At 44.8% G+C, this 19,458-nt stretch overlaps 2 protein-coding genes across 11 annotated transcripts in view; one reads left to right on the top strand and one right to left on the bottom strand.

Annotated features, from left to right (window-relative positions):
• The window catches only part of LOC132396359 (erythropoietin-like), a 240,446-nt gene extending 232,832 nt beyond the window's left edge, over nt 1-7,614 (bottom strand). The window contains exons 1-2 of one of the 3 annotated variants that reach the window (XR_009512962.1): nt 7,529-7,607; nt 2,202-2,258 (exon numbers count right to left, since the gene is read on the bottom strand). The gene's annotated coding sequence lies outside the window, so the exon portion shown is untranslated. Of the gene's footprint in view, nt 1-2,201; nt 2,259-7,528 lie in introns of all 3 variants that reach the window. The other 2 variants (XM_059973873.1, XM_059973872.1) reach the window with 2 other exon arrangements.
• A 56-nt stretch (nt 7,615-7,670) lies between these two features.
• Nucleotides 7,671-19,458, top strand: part of LOC132396942 (nucleolar protein dao-5-like) — a 130,210-nt gene continuing 118,422 nt past the window's right edge. For 7 of the 8 annotated variants that reach the window (XM_059975075.1, XM_059975080.1, XM_059975079.1 and 4 more), the window contains exon 1: nt 7,671-7,735. In XM_059975075.1, the coding sequence (XP_059831058.1) occupies nt 7,733-7,735 (3 nt within the window). In that variant the 5' untranslated portion in view covers nt 7,671-7,732. Of the gene's footprint in view, nt 7,736-12,119; nt 12,238-19,458 lie in introns of all 8 variants that reach the window. The other variant, XM_059975078.1, reaches the window with a different exon arrangement.

Here is a 19,458-nt window from a genome sequence, read left to right as displayed (position 1 = left end):
CAGAGTCCTGAAGAGATTGCTGAAGAGATAACAGATGCATTGGTCATGATCGTTAAATAATCACTTGATTCTGACATGGTCCTGGAGGACTGGAAAATTGGAAATATCACTCCATTTTTTGAGAAGGAAGGAAGAAAAAAGAGAGGAAACCACAGGCAAGTTAGCCTGCTATCAATGGTTGAGGAAGTGTTCTAGTCCATTAAGAACAAGGTTTCAGGGTACATAGAGACTAATGATAAAACAAGTGAAAGTCAGCATAGTTTCTGTAAAGAGAAACCTTGCCTGGCAAATCTATTAAAAATATTCAGGGAAGTAACAAGCAGGGAGAACAAGAGAGAGGCAGTGGATGTCATTTACTTAGATTTTCAGAAGGCATTTGATAAGGTACCTCACATGAGGCTGCTAAACAAGATTAAATCCTACTGTGTTACAGAAAAGATACTGGCATGGATAGAGGAATGGCTGATAGTCAGGAGGCAGTGAGTGGGAATAAAAGGGGCCTTTTCTGGTTGGCTGCCTGTGACTATTGGTATTACTCTGGGGTCAGTATTGGGACAGGTACTTTTTGCATTGTTTGTCAGTGATTTAGATAGTGGAATTGATCACTTTAAAGAAGGCAAATGTATGTTAGCGTTTATTTCAAGGGAAATAGAATATAAAAACAAGGAGATAATGTTGAAGCTTTATAAGGCACCAGTCAGGCTGTAGTGCAGTATTGTCAACAGCTTTGGGCCCTTTATCTCAGAAAGGATGTATTTTCAGAGGAGGTTCACTAGGATGTTTCTGGGAATGAAGAGGTTAACATACGAGGAGCTTTTGGCAGCTTTGGGCCTATACTCACTAGAATTTAGAAGAATGCTTTGGGATTTAATTGAAACCTACTGAATGTTAGACCATAAGAATTAAGGCATTTAGCCTATTCAATCACGGCCTGTCCTTTTTTTTGGCCTTCTCCCTGTAACCTTTGATGCCATGTCTAATCACGAACCTTTCAATCTCTGCCTTAAATACACACAACGACCTAGGCTCCACAGCTGCATATGGCATCAAGTTCCACAAATTCACCACCCTTTAGCTAAACTAACTTCTCTACATCTGTTTTGAAAGGGAACCCCTCTATTCTGAGACTGTGCCCTTGTCTTAGACTTTCCCACCATGGGAAACATCCTTTCCCATCTACTCTGTCTAGGCCTTTCAACATTCAAAAGGTTTTGATGAGATCCCCCCCTTATCCTTCTGAATTCCAGTGAGTACAGACCCAGAACCATCAAATGTTCCTCTTATGATAACCCTTTCATTCCTGGAATTATCCTTGTGAACTTTCTCTGGATCCTCTCCAATACCAGCATATTTTTCTCAGATGAGGAGCCCAAAACTGTTCACAATACTCAAGGTAAGGCCTCACCAGCGCCTTATAAAGCCTCAGCATCACATCCTTGCTCTTGTATTCTAGACCTCTTGAAGAGTGCTAACATGGCATTTGCCTTCCTCACCACCAACTCACCACCAACTCAACACCCTCAGGGTGTTCTGCACAAGGACTCCCAAGTTCTTTTGCATTTCAGATTTTTGAATTTTCTCCCCATTTAGACAATACTTCACACATTTATTTCTACTACCAAAGGTATTGACAATCATCTTGAATATTACAATGAAAGTGAAGATTTTGGAGACGTAATTGTCTAAAGCATTGAATGAAGGCAATGTATTATCTGTACTAGGTATCTGTGCTGATTTTGTCATTAACAATCTATCAAAAGAACATGGCAGATGAATTCTTCTGTCGATAAATATTAGGAACTAATACAGTTTTATAGTACTGTACGTGTATTGCAGTGCTCTAATTTGTTCTGTATTTCATTTAAATACAAACATTATTACTCAGTTAAATGGTAGTTTGTCTTTAGTTACATCTTTTAATTATTTCCTTGAAAATTTAGCTAATTGGAGCAGCTGCTTGATTGGGCCAAAATGTACCCATCCTGATGTGTCCCAATTAACTAGAATCCTGAGTATAAATCACAACAAAATGATGAAAATCTTTGTTTTAAAACAAAAAAAGGTAAAGAAAAAGAGTGGGAGAGAAAATTCCTGTAGTTACTATTTAGACAGCTATCAGCTTTAGGAATGGTTATGAGACCAAAATTGAAGAAGATAGTAGAGCCACAAAAGATTCAGAAGTAGGAAGCAGTTGGACTTACAAAATGCCTTTCAGTAACTTGTCAACTCTTCTTCTTTCTAAGCCATACCTCTGTCACCTAAGGATGAAATATCATACATTAGAAATATACCATTCTTTCATCAGAATCAGAATTATTATCACCGGCATGTGACATGAAATTTGTAAACTTAGCAGCAGCAGTTCAATACAATACATAATCGGGGGGGGGGGGGGAAGAAAACAAGAGAGTGAGAGAGAAAATAATAATAAATAAATAAAATAAGACATAATAAATAAATAAATAAATAAACAAGTAAATCAATTACGTGTATTGAATAGATTTTTTAAAATGTGCAAAAACAGAAATACTGTATATTTAAAAAAAGTGAGGTAGTGTCCAAAGCTTCAATGTCCATTTAGGAATCAGATGGCAGAGGGGAAGAAGCTGTTCCTGAATCACTGAGTGTGTGCCTTCAGGCTTCTGTATCTCCTATCTGATGGTAACAGTGAGAAAAGGGCATGCCCTGGGTGCTGGAGGTCCTTAATAATGGACGCTGCCTTTCAGCTCCTTGAAGCTGTAATGGGTACTTTGTAGGCTAGTATCTAAGATGGAGCTGACTAGATTTACAACTTCAGCAGCTTCTTTTGGTCCTGTGCAATAGCCCCTCCATACCAGACAGTGATGCAGTCTGTCAGAATGCTCTCCACAGTACAACTAACATGCCTACCCAACAGCATGATTTAAGATCAGCCATGATTTTATTAAATGGTAGAGTAGGCTTGAGGAGCCAAATGGCTTACTTGTATTTCTAATTCTTACCTTTATACACTAGTGGACATTTTATCAGTACAGAAGGTATCTAATAAAGTAGCTGCTGAGTGTACTTCTGTATGCCTGTGGTCTGCTGCTGTTTGCCATCGATTTCTTGTTGTGCATTTAGAAATGCTCTCCTATGCACAACTGCTGCAACACATGATTATTTGGGTTACCGCCTGGTATGGGGTTACTGCACAGGATTGGAGTAAACTGCAGAGAACTTAATCAGCTCCATCATGGGCACTAGCCTCCATAGTATCTAGGGCATCTTCAAGGAGCGATGCCTTGATAGGGTAGCATCCACTATCAAGGACCCCATCACCCAGATCATGCCCTATTCTACCATCAGGAAGGAGGTTCAGAAACCTGAAGATACACTCTCAACAATTCAGGAGCAGCTGCTTCCCCTTGCCATCAGATTTCTGAATGGACATTGAACCCATGAACACTACGTCACTACTTTTTTTTGCACTATTTATTTATATTGTTTAATTTTCATTATGTATTGCAATGCACTGCTGCTGCATAACAACAATTTCATGACATATGCCAGTGATATTAAACCTGATTCTGATTCTGTTGCCTTCCTGTCAGCTTGAACCACCCTGGCCATTCTCATCTGCCCTCTCTCATTAACGCCCACAGAACTGCCACTGACTGGATTTTTTTTTTGTTTGTTGCTCATTCTCTGTAAACTCTAGAGATTGTTGTGCATGAAAATCTCAGGGGATTACCAGTTTCTTAGATACTCAAACTACCCCGTCTGGCATCAACAATCATTCCATTTCTTCTCCATTCTGATGTTTGGTCTGAGCAACAACTGAACCTCTTGACTATCTCTTCATGCATTTATGTATTGAGTTGCTGTCACATGATTGGTTGTATTAACGAGCTGATGCAAAACAACTAATTTCAGTGAACTAAACCTGATTCTGATTCTCAGGTGTACAGGTGTACCTAAAAAAGTGGTTAGTGAGTGTATATGACGCTATACAGACACCAGACATTAAGAATTGTCGGGTTAATGAGAGAGGTCAGATGAGAAAAGCCAGAGTGGTTCAAGCTGACAGGAAGGTGACAGAATCAGCTCACCACCAACTTTACAAGGGCAATTAACTTGCATATTGCTTTGATTACAAAATGTTTGTGCAAAGCGATAAAAGGGTCGATAAAGAGGCTTGAAACAAAGTACATTTAGTATCAAAATATATATACTATATATAACCTTGAGATCCATCTCCTTACAGGCAGTCCACAAAACAAAGAAACCCAATAGAACCCATTAAAAAAAAGACCGTCAAACGCCTATTGGACAGAAAAAAAACAAGTGGTGTAAGCAATAAAAGTCAGCAATTAACATTCAGAATTCAAGTTCACTAAAGTGAGTCCACAGCCACAAAGCCAGTCATCACTGCAGCCGATTCAAGAGCCCATTAGCTGCATGGGCCACAGCTGCAGCTCAGCGCAGAGACGAGTAAACCTCATGGAGCAGTGAGCAGTGAGTCCCTTGCCATATGCCCTGACACCCTGACTTTTTCCAATCGGGCCCAGCGCTAAAATGCCCAAACCTTGGGTCATTCCTTGCTCTTGGCCCTGGATCCTGCTGCTTCAATATGCGCTTGGGCCCGGGCCCCACTGTTCTGATTTGGCTTCGTTCAAGATCAAGCCTATCTTAAAGGAAGAGGGCCAGAGTAGATTAGAAAATGAATTCCTTAGCATAAGGGCCAAGGAAGTAGAAAACAAAGACATCAATGGTGGAGCATCTAAAGTAGGAATTGGTTTTGTTTTTTTTTTCCAATTTGCAGAATATATAGGGTAAGGGTTCCTCCAAAAGGATGACAACTTTGTCATTGGGTTTGGAGGCTGGCGTATCTCAAGGACCCAGGGCATTGTCTGGAGTCAGGGCTTTAGGCTTTGGCTCTTGGTAGGGTCACCTGTGCCAACAGGCCAAAAGGTAGAGATCAGACTAAGAGTGGTCCACTGGTCATCCAGGTTTGGGGGTTCAACTCAGGGCTAACAACCATGACTTGTAAAACAATATTGTTACAGACACAGCAATGAAGATTCCATCTACATCTGCTTGAGACAATAGTCCGAAGTCTCCAACCATGACCTGCATGACTGACAGTAGCGAAAACTACTGACATGATGAAGGCAGTAACTAAAATCATTATGGGGTAGGGGTTATAGCCCAAAAATGAGGTTGAAGTATGTCAGGAATGAGAGGATGGGTGACAAGTCTGGGCACAAACAACAGAATTCTGAATAACTTCAACAGCAGGGAAGGTAGAAGTAGGACATTGGGATGGCCAAAGGCATATGCAAGCTTTCAGCACCTGGCGAAATAAAACAAAAACAAATTGCTGGACATTAATGTTGCAGCTATATAGGACCCTGGTCAGACACCACTTGGAGAACTGTGCTCATTTCTGGTCACCTCACTACAGGAAGGATGTGGAAGCCATAGAAAGGGTGCAGAGAAGATTTACATGGATGTTGGTCAAGATCTAAGGCAAGTATGGTGCATCTGCTTCTCTTATGCAATCTTGCTATCACTGTCAGCTATCATTATGGCATTCACTGGCACTGTGATCAATGTCATCATGATGTCAAAGCCAAATTTATTGTCGTATGCACAAGTACAGGTACACAGAGATTAAATTATATACTTGCTTGCAACACACCATCATATGCACATAACAACAAATAAGCATGATCACAAGAAATAAACCATAGATTAAACTGAAGAAAGTATACAATTAGATCAAGAAAAAAAAATTTTAATTCTTGACAGAATGGATATGGAGAGGATGGTTCCGTTAGTGGAAGAATCTAGGATACGAAGTGCACAGCCTCAGAATAAAGGAAACTTTTATTTAGAAAGTCCTTTTAGAATAATTCCATTACTTCGGGAGGATAATAACATCTGATGGCAGGGCTGATTAGAGGGAGGATTGGGATTGCTAAATGCACATTCGAGTGTTTGAGCAAAATACTAAAGAATAACATAATTTCGATGGGTATGGAATTCATAATTTTGGGGGGCTACATTTATTCCACACTAACACATGGAAGCAAATGTTGGACAATATCAAAACAAAATGAGGGAAAAAACTCAAAGTGGAGAAATGTGGTTTCTGAGAATATTGAGGAAAATATTGTGGAAGGACAGAGTAACATGTGAGGAAGTGTTGTGAAAAGCCAGAATAAGAAGAGAACTGATATCAATCAGGAAACGGTAGCTGGAATTTGTGGGACATGTACTGAGGAACGAAAAGCTCGAACATCTTGCAGTGACAGGAAAAAGTGATGAAAGGAAAAAGTCGCAGTCAAAAGCGCATGGCATTCATGAGTTACAACAAGGGATGGATAGGCAAAAGTTTTGAAGAGTTTATTAGAAGTTCTCAGATTGAAGAAAGATGGCAAACAATGATGGCAAAGTAGGGCACACCTTGCCCTACTGTCCTGTTTATTATTTATTGTAATGCCTGCACTCATTTTTGTGCACTTTATGCAGTTCAGTGTAGGTCTGTAGTCCAGTGTCGCTTTCTCGGTGTTTTTTTTATTATGTAGTTCAGTCTAGTTTTTTGTACTGTATCATGTAACACCATGGTCCTGAAAAGCGTTGTCTCATTTTTACTATGCACTGCACCAGCAGTTATGGTTGAAATGACAATAAAAGTTGACTTGACTTGACTTGATCGCCCAGATCATACAACGTGGCACGTAACAATGATGATGACGGTGATTTTAGAACCGAGTTTAGGAGAAATTTCTTCAGTCAGAAGCTGGTGAATCTATGGAAATCATTGCTGGGGGTGGGGAGGGGGTTGTCAAGGCCAAGTCATTTAGAGTATTTAAGGGAGAGATTGAGGTTCTTGGTTCATAAGAGGTTAAATGTTACTGGGATAACAGGGTTGAGAAAGCAAACAACCACAATTAAATAATGGAGCAGATTGGATGGACTGATTGGCTATTCCTACTGCTACATCTTACGGGTTTTATGATACAAGGAAATAATATCAATGTCGTTATTATTCATGCAACACACTAAAATGCTGGAGGAACTCAGCAGGCCAGGCATCATCTATGAAAGAAGTACAGTCCATGGTTCGGGTAGAGACCCTTTTAATATATATCTTATAATGCCTTGGTGATTAATTAGTTGAGTCAATTTACTTTGAACAAATGCCAGAAGTGACTTTAGAGAGAATTTCAGAGTAACACACACAAAATGATAGGAAACTCGGCCGGAAACGTTATAGGTTTATTCCCCTCCATAGATGCTGCTTAACCTGTTGAGTTACCTCAATATTTTGTGTTTGTTACTCCGAAATTCTCTTAAGTTATTTCTCATATTTAATTTGCGTGCGTTGCTCCGGATTTGCAGAATCTAATGTTTAGAGATAATTTCGGCCTCCCACCACTGAGGGCGCCACATGACAGTCAGCCGTCCAGAAAGGATAATTCTTCATGCATAGTACGAGAATACATCAAAAAACATCATAAATCCCCAGCTAGTCCCGTCCCGAGTTAAAAATAAACCAAACCTGACTGCAGATATTTGAGATAAACCACAAGTCCCAGCCAGAGCCGATCATTTGCCCCCAACAAAGATGGCAACGCCCCGCAGCGGGCCGGGGGAGGGTGTTTGAGCCTAACGGCCGGAAGTCGATTTGAAAAAAAAAGGGCGGGGATTGAGGACCTTTCACCTTTGAGACGGGGGCCCTCGTAGTCGGCGCGTGGCGCGGAAAATGGTATGTACTTTGACAGACGATAGTTCTTATTGCAAGTTTCTTTTGGCTCACTTTAAAAACCTTTTTCCGAAAAGAAAAAGAAGATAATTAATGCTGCGTTGCTGTTAAGGATGCGTAATTTGGTCGAGCTGCACGTGCACGGCTTGTAAATAGCATCGATGTCCCATTGCGGTAGCGAAATATCCTGTTGCATTAGAAAGTTAAGTGTTGACGTACAAATGAACAAAGTATGATTGCTGTGGTTTTGTGAGCAGCACGCTGGGGTGTGAGCATAAGATCTAGATTTTGCAAATGGTGCACATCTTGAGCCACAGGCATGCACACAAACTGCAGGAGGAACTCAGTACGTCAGGCAGCATCTGTGGAGAGGTACAACAGGTATCGGGCCAAGATTCTTCATCAGGGCTGGAAAGCCAGAATAAGAAGATGGGAGGAGGGGGAGGAATCAAGGTGATAGGTGAGAACAGATAGTGGGGAGGAGGGAAGGTGTGGCGGGGATGAAGAAAGAAGCAGAGGGGTGATATAGATGGGGGTGATTTCACCTATCACTTCTCAGCTTCCTACTTCAAACCATTTCCTCTTCACCTGCCAGCTGGTACTCCTTCACCTCTGCCTACTTTATCACTTTGGCTTCTGCAACCTCCCCTCCCCCCCCCCCCCCCCAGTCTTGAAGGTTATCGACCCAAAGCATCAACTATTTACATTCTTCATAGCTGCTGCCTTTGATTTGCTGAGTTCCTTTAGTGTTTTGTGCACATTACCTGTACATCGAGGTGAGAGGGGAGTGCTGAGGGGAGCCTTGTATTGTCAAAGCCGCTGTTCAGAACCAGGTTTAATATCACCGGCATATATTGTGAAACTTGTTTTGTGGTGGCAGTACAATGCAATAGTAGGGGAATTGAGGGTTATGGGGAAAAGCCCAGTAGATGGAGCTGAGTTTACGGACAGATCAACCATGACCTTCTTGAATGGCAGGACAGGTTCGATGGGTCGGATGGGCTACTCCTGCTCCTATTTCTTATGTTTTTATGTTCAATACATACTACTAGAGGTAAAAAAAAACGTGATTTACAGTTAAGTTAAATAAGTAGTGCAAAAATAGAAATAAAAAGTGAGGTGGTGTTCATGGGTTCAATTTCCACTCAGAAGTTGATGGCAGCAGGGCGGGAGCTTTATTTACCTATTTATTGAGGTACAGCATGGAGTAGGCCCTGCGAGCCTAGTCTAGTCACAGGACGTGACGATGACCAATTAACTTATTAACTGGTATGCCTGGGCGGTGGGAGGAAACTGGAGCACCCAGAGGAAACTGAAGTGCTCACAGGAGAACGTACAAACTCATTCCAAGAATCGTTGAGTGTGTGTCTTCAAGCTCCTGTACCTCCTTCCTGATGGTAGCAATGCGAAGAGGGCATGACCTGGGTGAAGGGGATCATTATTGATGGATGCCACCTTTTTGAGGCATTGCTCCTTGAAGTTGTCCGGGATACTATGGCGGGTAGTGCCCATGTTGGAACTGACTAAGTAAAGGCTCATTTTTAAGACGAGACCCTTTGAAATTTGGTAGGTACCTAGAACCAGTGGGAAACCTTTGTTTGCAAGTCATGCAGGCATATCATTCCATAGATAAGTGTGACTGTGCGCCTAGGTACAGCTCAAATGCCATCTATAAATATGCAGAATCTGAGACAGTGACGAGAGGACATACAGGAATGAGATATATCAGCTAGTTGAGTGGTGTTGCAGCAACAGCCTTGCACCCAGTGTCAGTAAGACCAAAGAATTGATTGTGGACTTCAGAAAGGGTAAGATGAGGAAACACACACCAGTCCTCATAGAGGCGTCAGAGGTGAAAAGAGTGAACAAACCCAAGTTCCTGGGTGTCAGTATCTCTGCAAATGCACCCTGGGCCCAACATATTGATGTGGCTACAATATTTCATTTGGTGTTTGAAGAGATTTGGCATGTAACCAAAGGTTACAAGCTTTGCAAGCTTCTAAGATGTACCATGGAACGTATTCTAACTGGCTGCATCACCGTCTGGTATGGGGGGGGGGGGGGTGCGGTGCTACTGCACAGGATCGAAGTAAGCTGCAGAGAGTTGTGAACCTCCGTAGGTTCCGGACATTTTCAAGGAGCGATGTCTCAGAAAGGCTTTGTCTACCATCAGGAAGGAGGTACAGGCGCCGGAATGCACATGCTCAACGATTCAGGAATTTTTTTTTACTGTATTTCTCAGTTTTTTTCCCCTTTCTTGCTATATATTGCATTGTACTGCTGCCTCAAAGTTAAGAATTTCATGATTTATGCCGGTGATAACAAACCTGATTCTGAACTGATGAGTATATCAAGGTAGAACAGGAGGAAAACAGAATGGAGAACTTAAGTGTTGTAGTTACTGAGAGACTGCGGCGCAGGTACATCCAAAGGCCGTGATAAAGGAGATTGAGCGATCAAGAGTACAGATGTGGTGTACTCGAATGTCTTATAACAATGGTAGCAGCTGATCATAAATATCAGAAAGTCTGCAGAAGCTGGAAGTCCAAACCTGCGCACACAAAATACTGGAGGAACCTGGCTGGTCAGGCAGCATCTGTGGAGAGGAATAAACAATTGATGTTTCAGGCTGAGATCCTTCTGCAGGACTGAGAAGGAAGGGGGGGAAGACATCAGCATAAAAATGCAGGGGGAGGGAAGGAGGATAGCTGGAAGGTGATGGGTGAAGTCAGGTGGGCTGGGGAAGAAGGAATCTGAGAGGGGAGTGGACCATAGGAGGAGGGGACCCAGGGGAGGTAAAAGGTCTAAGTGGGGAATAGCGGGAGGGGAAGTGGGGGGTGTAGATTCCCTCCATCCCTGTCCTTGTTGATGATGGCACATGTTCTCAAACTTTGCATTTTCTACCCAATTGGTTTTTTATGGGGGGGGGTAAAAGTTAAGTATGGGTGGGAGGTGTTTTTGTTTTCATGAGGCACTGAAAAGTATACACGCTGTCACTGGAAGTGCGGTAGCATAGTGGTTAGTGCAATTGCTTTACAGCACCAGCGATCTCCGATTGGGGTTCGATTCCTGTGGCTGTCTGTAAGGAGTTTGCATGCTATCTCATTGGGTGCTCTGGTTTCCTCCCACGTTCCAGGTTGGACATACGGTTCGGGTTAGTGTGTTGTGGGCGTGCTATGTTGGCACGGATGCATTGCAACACTTGTAGGCTGCCCCTGGACAATCTCAGTACTATGTATGTTTGTCGTTGAAGTAAAACGACGCATTTCACTGTACGCTTTGATGTTGCCATGTGCTAAACCTCTTTTTGTGATAGACTGGGTTACATTCACTACTCTGCAATTTCTTGCGATCTTGGGCAGAGCGCTTTGTGAGATTTACAGAAATGAAGGGATAATCTTATTGAATCATGTGGAATCCTGGGGAGGCCGGATGGAGTTGATGTTGAGATGTTTCCACTAATAGAAGAATTTAGAACTAGCAGATGTTGTTACAAGATAAAGGACAGTCATTTAAAACTAAGGTTCTGACCAAATTAATGAATCTCCTAGATTCTCTGCCCCAGTGATTTGTGGAGATAACTTTGTAAGTATAGATTGTCCTTGGGTTACAAATGCCTGACTTATGGACACCCCTTACATTCAAAATTAGTTTATCAAGTGTTCAGTATGTAGTTACTGTATACTACTTTTAGATAAATAACTAGTGCGAGAAGAGAGCAAAAAAATTAAGTTTCATGGCCTATTCAGAAATCTGATGGTTAAGCTGTTTCTACAATGTCTGTCTTCAGACTCCTCTACCCCCTCTCTGATGGTAGCAATGAGAAGAGGGCATGTCCTAGATTAGTGGTCGCCAACCTGTCGATCGTGATCGACTGGTCGATCTTTGAGACTTTCCCAGTAGATCACGAAAAAAAAAGAAGAAAAATAAGTACACATATACTGTTGAGAGATTGCTTCCGGGTTGAGGGGTTTTAGTTCCATTCTTTCTGCCCAGTTCACATGCGTGTAGCTCCGCCGCCACGCACTGGTCCCTAACCACCGGGCCGTGAGGAAACGATACGAGTCAGCTGCACCTTTCCTCATTCCCTGTCACGCCTGCTGTTGAACTTGAACCCATGCGGGGTCATCAGCTGCCTAAACGCAGTGACGTTCTTGCGCCAGGGGTCACTGGTTGGCCTTGGGCGGCCGGTGGGAAGTGCCGTAGCTACTGGCCTGGAGCACAGACAGATGGGCGCTGCCTCTAAACCTGTTTAGCACTCCGAATGTTCATGGGGAACCTGGTGCTAAAATATTCGCAGACAACCTAATTCGGGCTCAGGGTTTCATAAGTAGCAGAGCCACTACCACGCTGCGATCTACTGAAACAAACTTCTGTCGGCTGATAGATCCTACAAGGGGGCGCGGGCGCATCCTGTCGCACTCCTCGCTTGGACAGTCACTCTCTCTGGACTGCGACCGTCGCGGCCCAGGTACGGGAACAGACGCACCTGGGCAAGGCAGCAGGTGGGTGGGAGGCTGGAGTTTGGGCCCAGAGGCTATGTAATGAGGCAGTGAAGCACTCAAAACTGCTTCAGTACTCTGAATCCAAGCACCCTGCACTTAAGTGCAAACCTGCTGAGTTTTTTTTCCAGTGTTTAAAAACGTGAGCAAGTGGGACAGCAGCTGAGAGCCACGTAAACTAAATTGCAGAATAGACTGGACATAAGGAACCTGCTTCGTGTATCGCTGTATTCCGGTCATGTTTAAACCCCCCCCCCATCGGCTGGTCCACGAGAATATTGTCAATATTAAACCGGTCCGCGCTGCAAAAAAAAAGGATGGTGACCCCTGGTGTTCATACATTATTTCTGCTTCCGGGTTGTCCGGTCTTTTCTGTCCCAGTGTGCATGCGTGTAACTAATAGCTTGATTTTGCCTTTCACTAAGGTCGAGGTAGGGGATCTTGGGCTTCAAAAGGTTGGTGACCACTATCCTAGATGGTACTTACTTAAGCCCATCAGTCCGACTGGGTGGGACAGGATCAGAAGGATAAAGAGGATTCTTAAATATCTGATAGGGTTTAAGTCACGGATTCCTTAGGATAGCCAGATTTAAAAAAGTTAAAAAGTTAGGGCAGCACGGTAATGTGTTGGTCAGTGTAGTGCTCTTTACAGCACCAGTGATAAGGGTTTGATTCCGTCGCTGTCTGTAAGGAGTTATTATGTTCTACCTGTGACCATGTAGCTTTCCATTGTGTGCTCCAGTCTCCTCCCACATCAGAATCAGGTTTAGTATTTGAGTAGTGAGGTAATGTTCATCGGTTCAATGTCCATTCAGAAATCTTATGGTAGAAAGGATGGATCTGTTCCTGAATCGCTGAGTGTGTGTTATCTGCTCCTTTAACTCCTCCCTGATGGTAGCAATGAGAAGCACGTCCTGGGTGATGGAATTCCAGGTTAGATCCTCAGAGATATTGACACTCGGAAACTTGAAATTGCTCAATCCCTCCACTTCTGATCCCTCTATGATGATTGGCGTGTGTTCCCTTGTCATGTCCTTTCTGAAGTCCACAATCAGTTCTTTGGACACTAAATGCAAGGATGTTGCTGCGACACCACTCAGCTAACTGACATATCTTGCTCTTGTATGCCCTCTCCTCACCATCTAAAATTCTTGCAACAGTAGGTATGTCAGCAAATTTATAGATATCATTTGAGCTGTGCCTAGCCATATAAGCATGGGTGTAGAGAGTAGAGTAGTGGGTGAAGCACACTTCCCTGAGGTGAGTCAGTATTGTGGTGAGGTGGAGATGTTATTTCCAGACCACACAGAAGTCGAGGATCTAGTTGCAGAGGCCCAGGTTTTGGAGCTTTTCAATAAGAACTGTAGGAATGATGGTGTTAAACGCTGAGCTGTAGTCAATAAACAGCATCCAGACATGGGTATTAGTATTGTCCAGGTGATTCAAAGCTACGTGAAGAGCCAATGAGATGGCATCTGCCATTGGCAAATTGTAGTGGGTCCATGTCCTTGCTGAGGCTGGAGTTGATTCTAGCCATAGCCAGCCTCCCCAGGCACTTCATTGCCGTAGATGTGAGTGCGACTGGACAATAGTCATTAAGGCAGCTCACAATGCTCTTCTTAGGCACTGGTATACTTGTTGCCCTTTTGAAGCAGGTGGGAACATCTGCTTTTGCTAATGAGAGACTGAAAATGTCTGTGAACACACCCACCAGTTGGTTGGCACAGGTTTTCAGAGCCATACCGGGTATTCCGTCAGGGCCCGTCATCTTGCAAGAGTTCATCCTCTTCAAAGACAGTCTGATGTCAGCCTACAAGACAGAGATCACAGGGGCACCAGGTGCTGCAGGGATCCTCATAGCTGCAGTTTTATTCTCCCTTTCAAAGTGATGTTAGGTGTCACTTAGTAGGAAGTAATGGCCTGCAAACCCTGCCAGAGTTGACATGCATCTGGTTCTGCCTCCAACCTCGTTCGGGGTTGTTACCTTGCTTGAGATAGTCCCCTGTAAGTAGTACCTGGTTTTCTTGCACAGTCCTGGGTCACCAGACTTGAATGCCACAGATCTAGCCCTCAGCAGATAACGAACCTTCCAGTTCATCCACAGTTTTTGATTTGGGTACGTACCTGTTCTTGTAGGCACACACTCGTCCACACAGGTTTTAATGAAGTCAGCTGTGGCTTAGTCATTCAGACTCAAAGATGAATCCCTGAATACAGTCCAGTCCACCAATTCAAAACAGTCCTCTAAACGCTCCTGCGCCTCACTTGTCCATACCTTCTTGGTCCTCGCTACTGGTGCCAGCCAAGTCTTTTTTTCCAGAATTTCATTCAGCCTGTCATTCATCATTCAGAATCAGGTTTATTATTATTATTGGCTGATTATTCATTTCCTTAAATGCTGCCTGACCTGCTGATTTCCTCCAGCATTTTGTGTGTGCTGTGAAGTTCCCTGCAAGCAGCCTAAGTACTACATTTGCCCATACACCTCTTCCCTCACCTCCATTCAGGGCCCCGAGCAGTCCTTACAGGTTTGGCAACTCTCCGCCTGCAAATCTGCTGGTGTGGTCTATTGTGCCCAGCACTCCCGACACGACCTCCTGTACATTGGTGACAACCGTCATAAATTGGGGGAACCATTTCATCAGGCACCTCTGCACCATCTGCCACAAGTGGCCAAACATTTTAACTCCGATTCCCAATCCTGTTTCAGTGGGTCAATACACGGCCTCCTCTTGTGCTGAGAAGAGATGACCCCTCTATTTTGCCTGGGTAGCCTCCAATGCGATGGTGTTGATTTCTGCTTCTGGTGAACAAATTCCTCCCCCCACCATTCCCCACTCTGACTTTACTTCTCACCTGCCTGTTACTTCCTCCTGGGTCCTCTCCTCCTTCCCTTTTCTCCTTTTGTCCACTGTCCTCTCCTATAAGTTTCTTTCTTCCCCAGCCTTCCCCATCCACCTGGTCTCACCTATCACCCTCCAGCTTGCCTCTCCCCGCCCCCACCATTTTATTCTGGCATCTTCCTCCTTCCTTTCCAGTCCTGAAGATGTGTCTCGGCCCGAATGTCTACTGTATACTCCTTTCCATAGATGCTGCCTGACGGGCTGCGTTCCTCTAGTGTTTTATGAGTTTTGTGAAGTTTGTTGTTTTCTCTTATGGCAGCAGGACGGTGTAAAGACATGGAAATTACTGTAAGTTACAAAAATAAATAAATTGTGCAAAAAATATCCAAGTAGCATTCATGAACTATTCAGAAATCTGATGGCAGAGGGGAAGAAGCTATTCCTAAATTGTTGAGTGGGGGTCTTCAAGCGCTTGTACAGGTAGACCCTGAGTTACGAACATCCGACTTACGGACAACTCGTACTTACGAACCGAGGAAGGAGAACACCATCTACCATTTTAAGTCAAATCGCGACGCCGTCTGCCATTTTAAGTTGTTGCCGTTGATACTGTGTTGAGTGTTTAACTTTGTATTTGGCTTAAATTTTTCTTAGTAAGATTCACCCTGACCCCCCCCCCCAATTCCGGTCGGCTGGTGGTACAGTGAGATCAGCACTGGGCTAAGAACGGAGGTTCCCGAGTTCGATTTGGTGACAGACCGCTCCCGTGCCGGGTTGATGTCGATCCAGTGACTCCCGTACCATCCGAGCCGGGTTCATGTTGAGCTCACAACTTGATCTCGTAAAAAAAGAACCACTGCCACCTCCAGTTTAAATTCCCACATGGAATATTGTGGAGGATCAAATATCCTAACCCAGCACAGCCCCCACTTGTCCCATTTAACCTGTCTCAGTGAGGTGCAGTTCAGGACCCGGGGAATTCAATACTGGGTCCTTAGGACCCAGTGTACCTCGGAAACCGGCGCAGGTCGGGACCCGCCGCCCACAGTTTTTCTGTTCCATTGATGGGAAGCGATCGTGATTGAAAATAAAGTGGAAATAATAAAGCGTTTGGAAAGAGGTGAAACGCCATCGGTCATTGGAAAAGCATTAGGCTACAGTCGGTCAACGATCAGAACAATTTTAAAGGATAACGGATGAAGTGAGAATAATGGAACATGTGAAAGGCCCTGCCCGGATGAAAGCTACAATTATTACTAACGCAGTGGTTTAATTATTGGAATACGTTTGTTTCTTAAGTGTTTTATATGCATATGTAAAGGGGGTTTCTTCTTTTTTCTTTGTTACTGTTGGGAAAGGGTTTCTTTTTGTTAACTAGCAGGAATGCTAATTTACTGATAACGAGAATGGTATTCCTTTGTAAACCAAATGGGGATTAATGTTCTTTCTTCTGAGTCTGTAAGCTTTTGTTGACGGGCTTTTGGGCAGATCGGCGCGAGGGGGTCGAGAGAGAGGACGCAATGCTGTAAGCTGGGTGAGGATCGGACCCCAAAGGGGGGTCCGAGGCCGGGAGATTCTCCGGGGGGGGGGGGATGAAGCTAGATGTGCTTGGTTGACCACTCGGAGGGTCCTGAGCTGTTTGGAGAGTCGAGGAGTTCGGAGGGTCCTGAGCTGCGAGTCGAGGAGTTCGGAGGGGATCGAATGGTGGCCAGAAGACTTCAGTAATTGAGCTCCAACGGCTGTGCACGAAGTGGTTTGGACTTTGATAAGTTTGGCGCCTTTTCTTTAATTTTCTCTTCATATATACTGTATCGTTATTAATCACTTAGTTATAGTAACCTTTATAAATTGTACTCAGTTAATCGCATATGGTGTACTGTCTGTTTTTGGGCGAGGCGGGGACATCACACAGCATCCACACCAGCTGATTACCCAGTTTGGCGGGGCCGAAGGCTGCTCCCCCTAGACCAGGGGTCGGCAACGTTTACCACTAAAAGAGCCAATATGGACCCATTTCCCACAGAAAAGAAAACACTGGGAGCCACAAAATGAAATAACACTGCATACAACGGGGTTTTTTTTGCCTTTATGCTATGTATAAACAAACTATAATGTGTTGCATTTTTGAAATTGATGAACTCCTGCAGAGAAAACGAAATTACATTTCTGCATGCAACAAAAACATTTTGAACTCCGAAAAAAAGACGTTGGGTTGAAGGTTACTACATAGGTAGCCTACCTTGGATCGAAGAATTAAAAGAAAGCGCGCACTGGCGGGTGTCAGGCATTGGCAGTGGTGATGTATATTAATAGCGATAAAAAACACGTTGTAGCGGTGTAGCGCTACACGCAGCGCTAAAATAAAGACTGCAGTCAAAGGTAACTTTATTCGAACTAAACAGCCTTGCTTTTAAGCCTCCCTCAACCCAGCCCCCATGGACGCAGATGCTGCAAAAGACGCGTACTCACAAACCCCCGTAGGCTATCTCCCTTAGCCGGAATGCTGGCTAATTGTGAGGAAATGTGTCGCCACACTTAGATCGTACAAGATCACCATAATCTTCAAATTTAGAATTACATTTCAAAAGCTAACAAACTAACATAAAATACATTTTAATTAAATACTGACCAATTATTTCCCAAAGCCACAGGGAGCCGCAGCACAGAGGTGAAAGAGCCACAAATGGCTCGGGAGCCGCAGGTTGCCGACCCCCGCCCTAGACGAAACGAGCTGAGCCAGCCTGAGGCGACCCAGGGGGTTACATTGTGGGGGCTCGTCCGGGATTGATTTCTGTGGAGGCTGTGTGATCACCCTATTTAAATTGTGTCTGCGGCGAAGAGCTGGTGTGCCTCTGTGGGTGTGCGATTGCTGGTGATCGCTGCGTGTGTGTTGGGTGGGGTGGCTGCTGTTGGTAGCCTGGAGGTCGTTGTTCGAGTTCCGACGAAATGGTGGTGGGACCATGGGTTGTCCGTACTGTTTGGAGAGTGAGGAGTGACAGGTTGGGATGTTTCAGCAGTGGTGAGCTCCGCCCAGTTATTGGAATAATGTCCAACCCTAAAGGGGCGGAAGCGTGGGCGGAGCGGACCCCTCAGTTATTGGGTGAGTGGCAGTGCTTGGCTGAGGAAAAGCGACAGGGACGGGTTGAAAGTTTGAGTAGGCGGGCTGGTGACTTTGTTAGAACTGTCAGGCGCAATTACCTCGAAGTGACCACTGCCAGTTCTGGGAAAGTGTGGGAAAATGCGTGTGGTTCGACTGGAAGTCAAATGCCGCAGCTGGGGGGCTTAACATACCCGTGGCAGGAGATTGGTGGGAAGTTTTTAGGGTATCCCTTTTTGCCTAGGGGGGCAGATAAATTGCTTGTGGTGCCAAGGGGATCTGTCAAGGGGATCAGTTGTTCCTTTGATTCGAGAGGTGTCGGGAAACTTAGAGGAGGCCCAGTGGGGGAACGGCTTGGGGTCTCTGGGGGAGCACGTTCCCAGCAATGTACCAAGGAACTCCCGAAAGGAACAGACTCTATTCCTGAAGGCTTAGAGGGGCCACGCGCACAGGTGTTGTTACAGATGGATGGAAGTCAAGTTAAAGCCATCCTCGGCACCGGGGCGCCGGTTAAGTTGCTGTACAGTTTGTTTCATAACCATTATTGGAAGCATTTACCCTTGACGACATTGAGGACACTGGAGATTCGGGGTACCAGTGCCGGTGATTATCCAGACGACGGTTGTTGGTCAGTGAAAATGGAGTTCTTAGAGGCAAATGTGGAGGAGACTGAGGTTCGTGAATCGTTAATGCTGATGTGTCCGGACCCTGTTGAGACGGGCAGCGTTTCTGTTCTAGAGAGAACCAATATCCTGCTGGTGCGCTTGGGGGCCTGCCCGGAGGAGGCGGGTGAGCGTTGTTTGGAGGCATTGTCGATGCACCCAGAGTTTCGAGCTGCTTGTGCGGACGTGTGTAGCAGCATTGGGCCGATACCGAATTCAAACAAGAGCCAGTGGTGGTACGGCCTGGGGGAAGTATCTGAGGATGAGACCCTCTTAGTGGACGCTGCGAAATACCACGAGAGAGGGGAGTTGACTGCTGAAGACACCTTGGAGAGAGAGAGGTTGCGGCGACTGGCCCCTGAAGCCGTGGAAGACGTAGGCAGCGTGTGTGTGGATTGTATTGCGTTGAAGAGGCGCACTGTCAGTGACCAGAATATGGCCCTGAGGGCCGGAGAGGCGATGGCCTGTCTGAATGGTGCGATGTGGTTTAAGGTGCTCGATCTGAGGAGTGGATGTTTCCAGATCCCGATGAGTGGGGCCGACAAGGACAAGACGGCCATTATAAATTCCCTAGGAGTCTTCTGGTCCGAAAAGATGCCACAGGGCATATCTGGAGCCCTTG

The sequence above is a fragment of the Hypanus sabinus genome, chromosome 7, assembly GCF_030144855.1.
Source record: "Hypanus sabinus isolate sHypSab1 chromosome 7, sHypSab1.hap1, whole genome shotgun sequence".
In the NCBI taxonomy this organism is placed as follows: Eukaryota; Metazoa; Chordata; class Chondrichthyes; order Myliobatiformes; family Dasyatidae; genus Hypanus; species Hypanus sabinus.
This window is presented reverse-complemented; position numbering and strand designations above follow the sequence as displayed.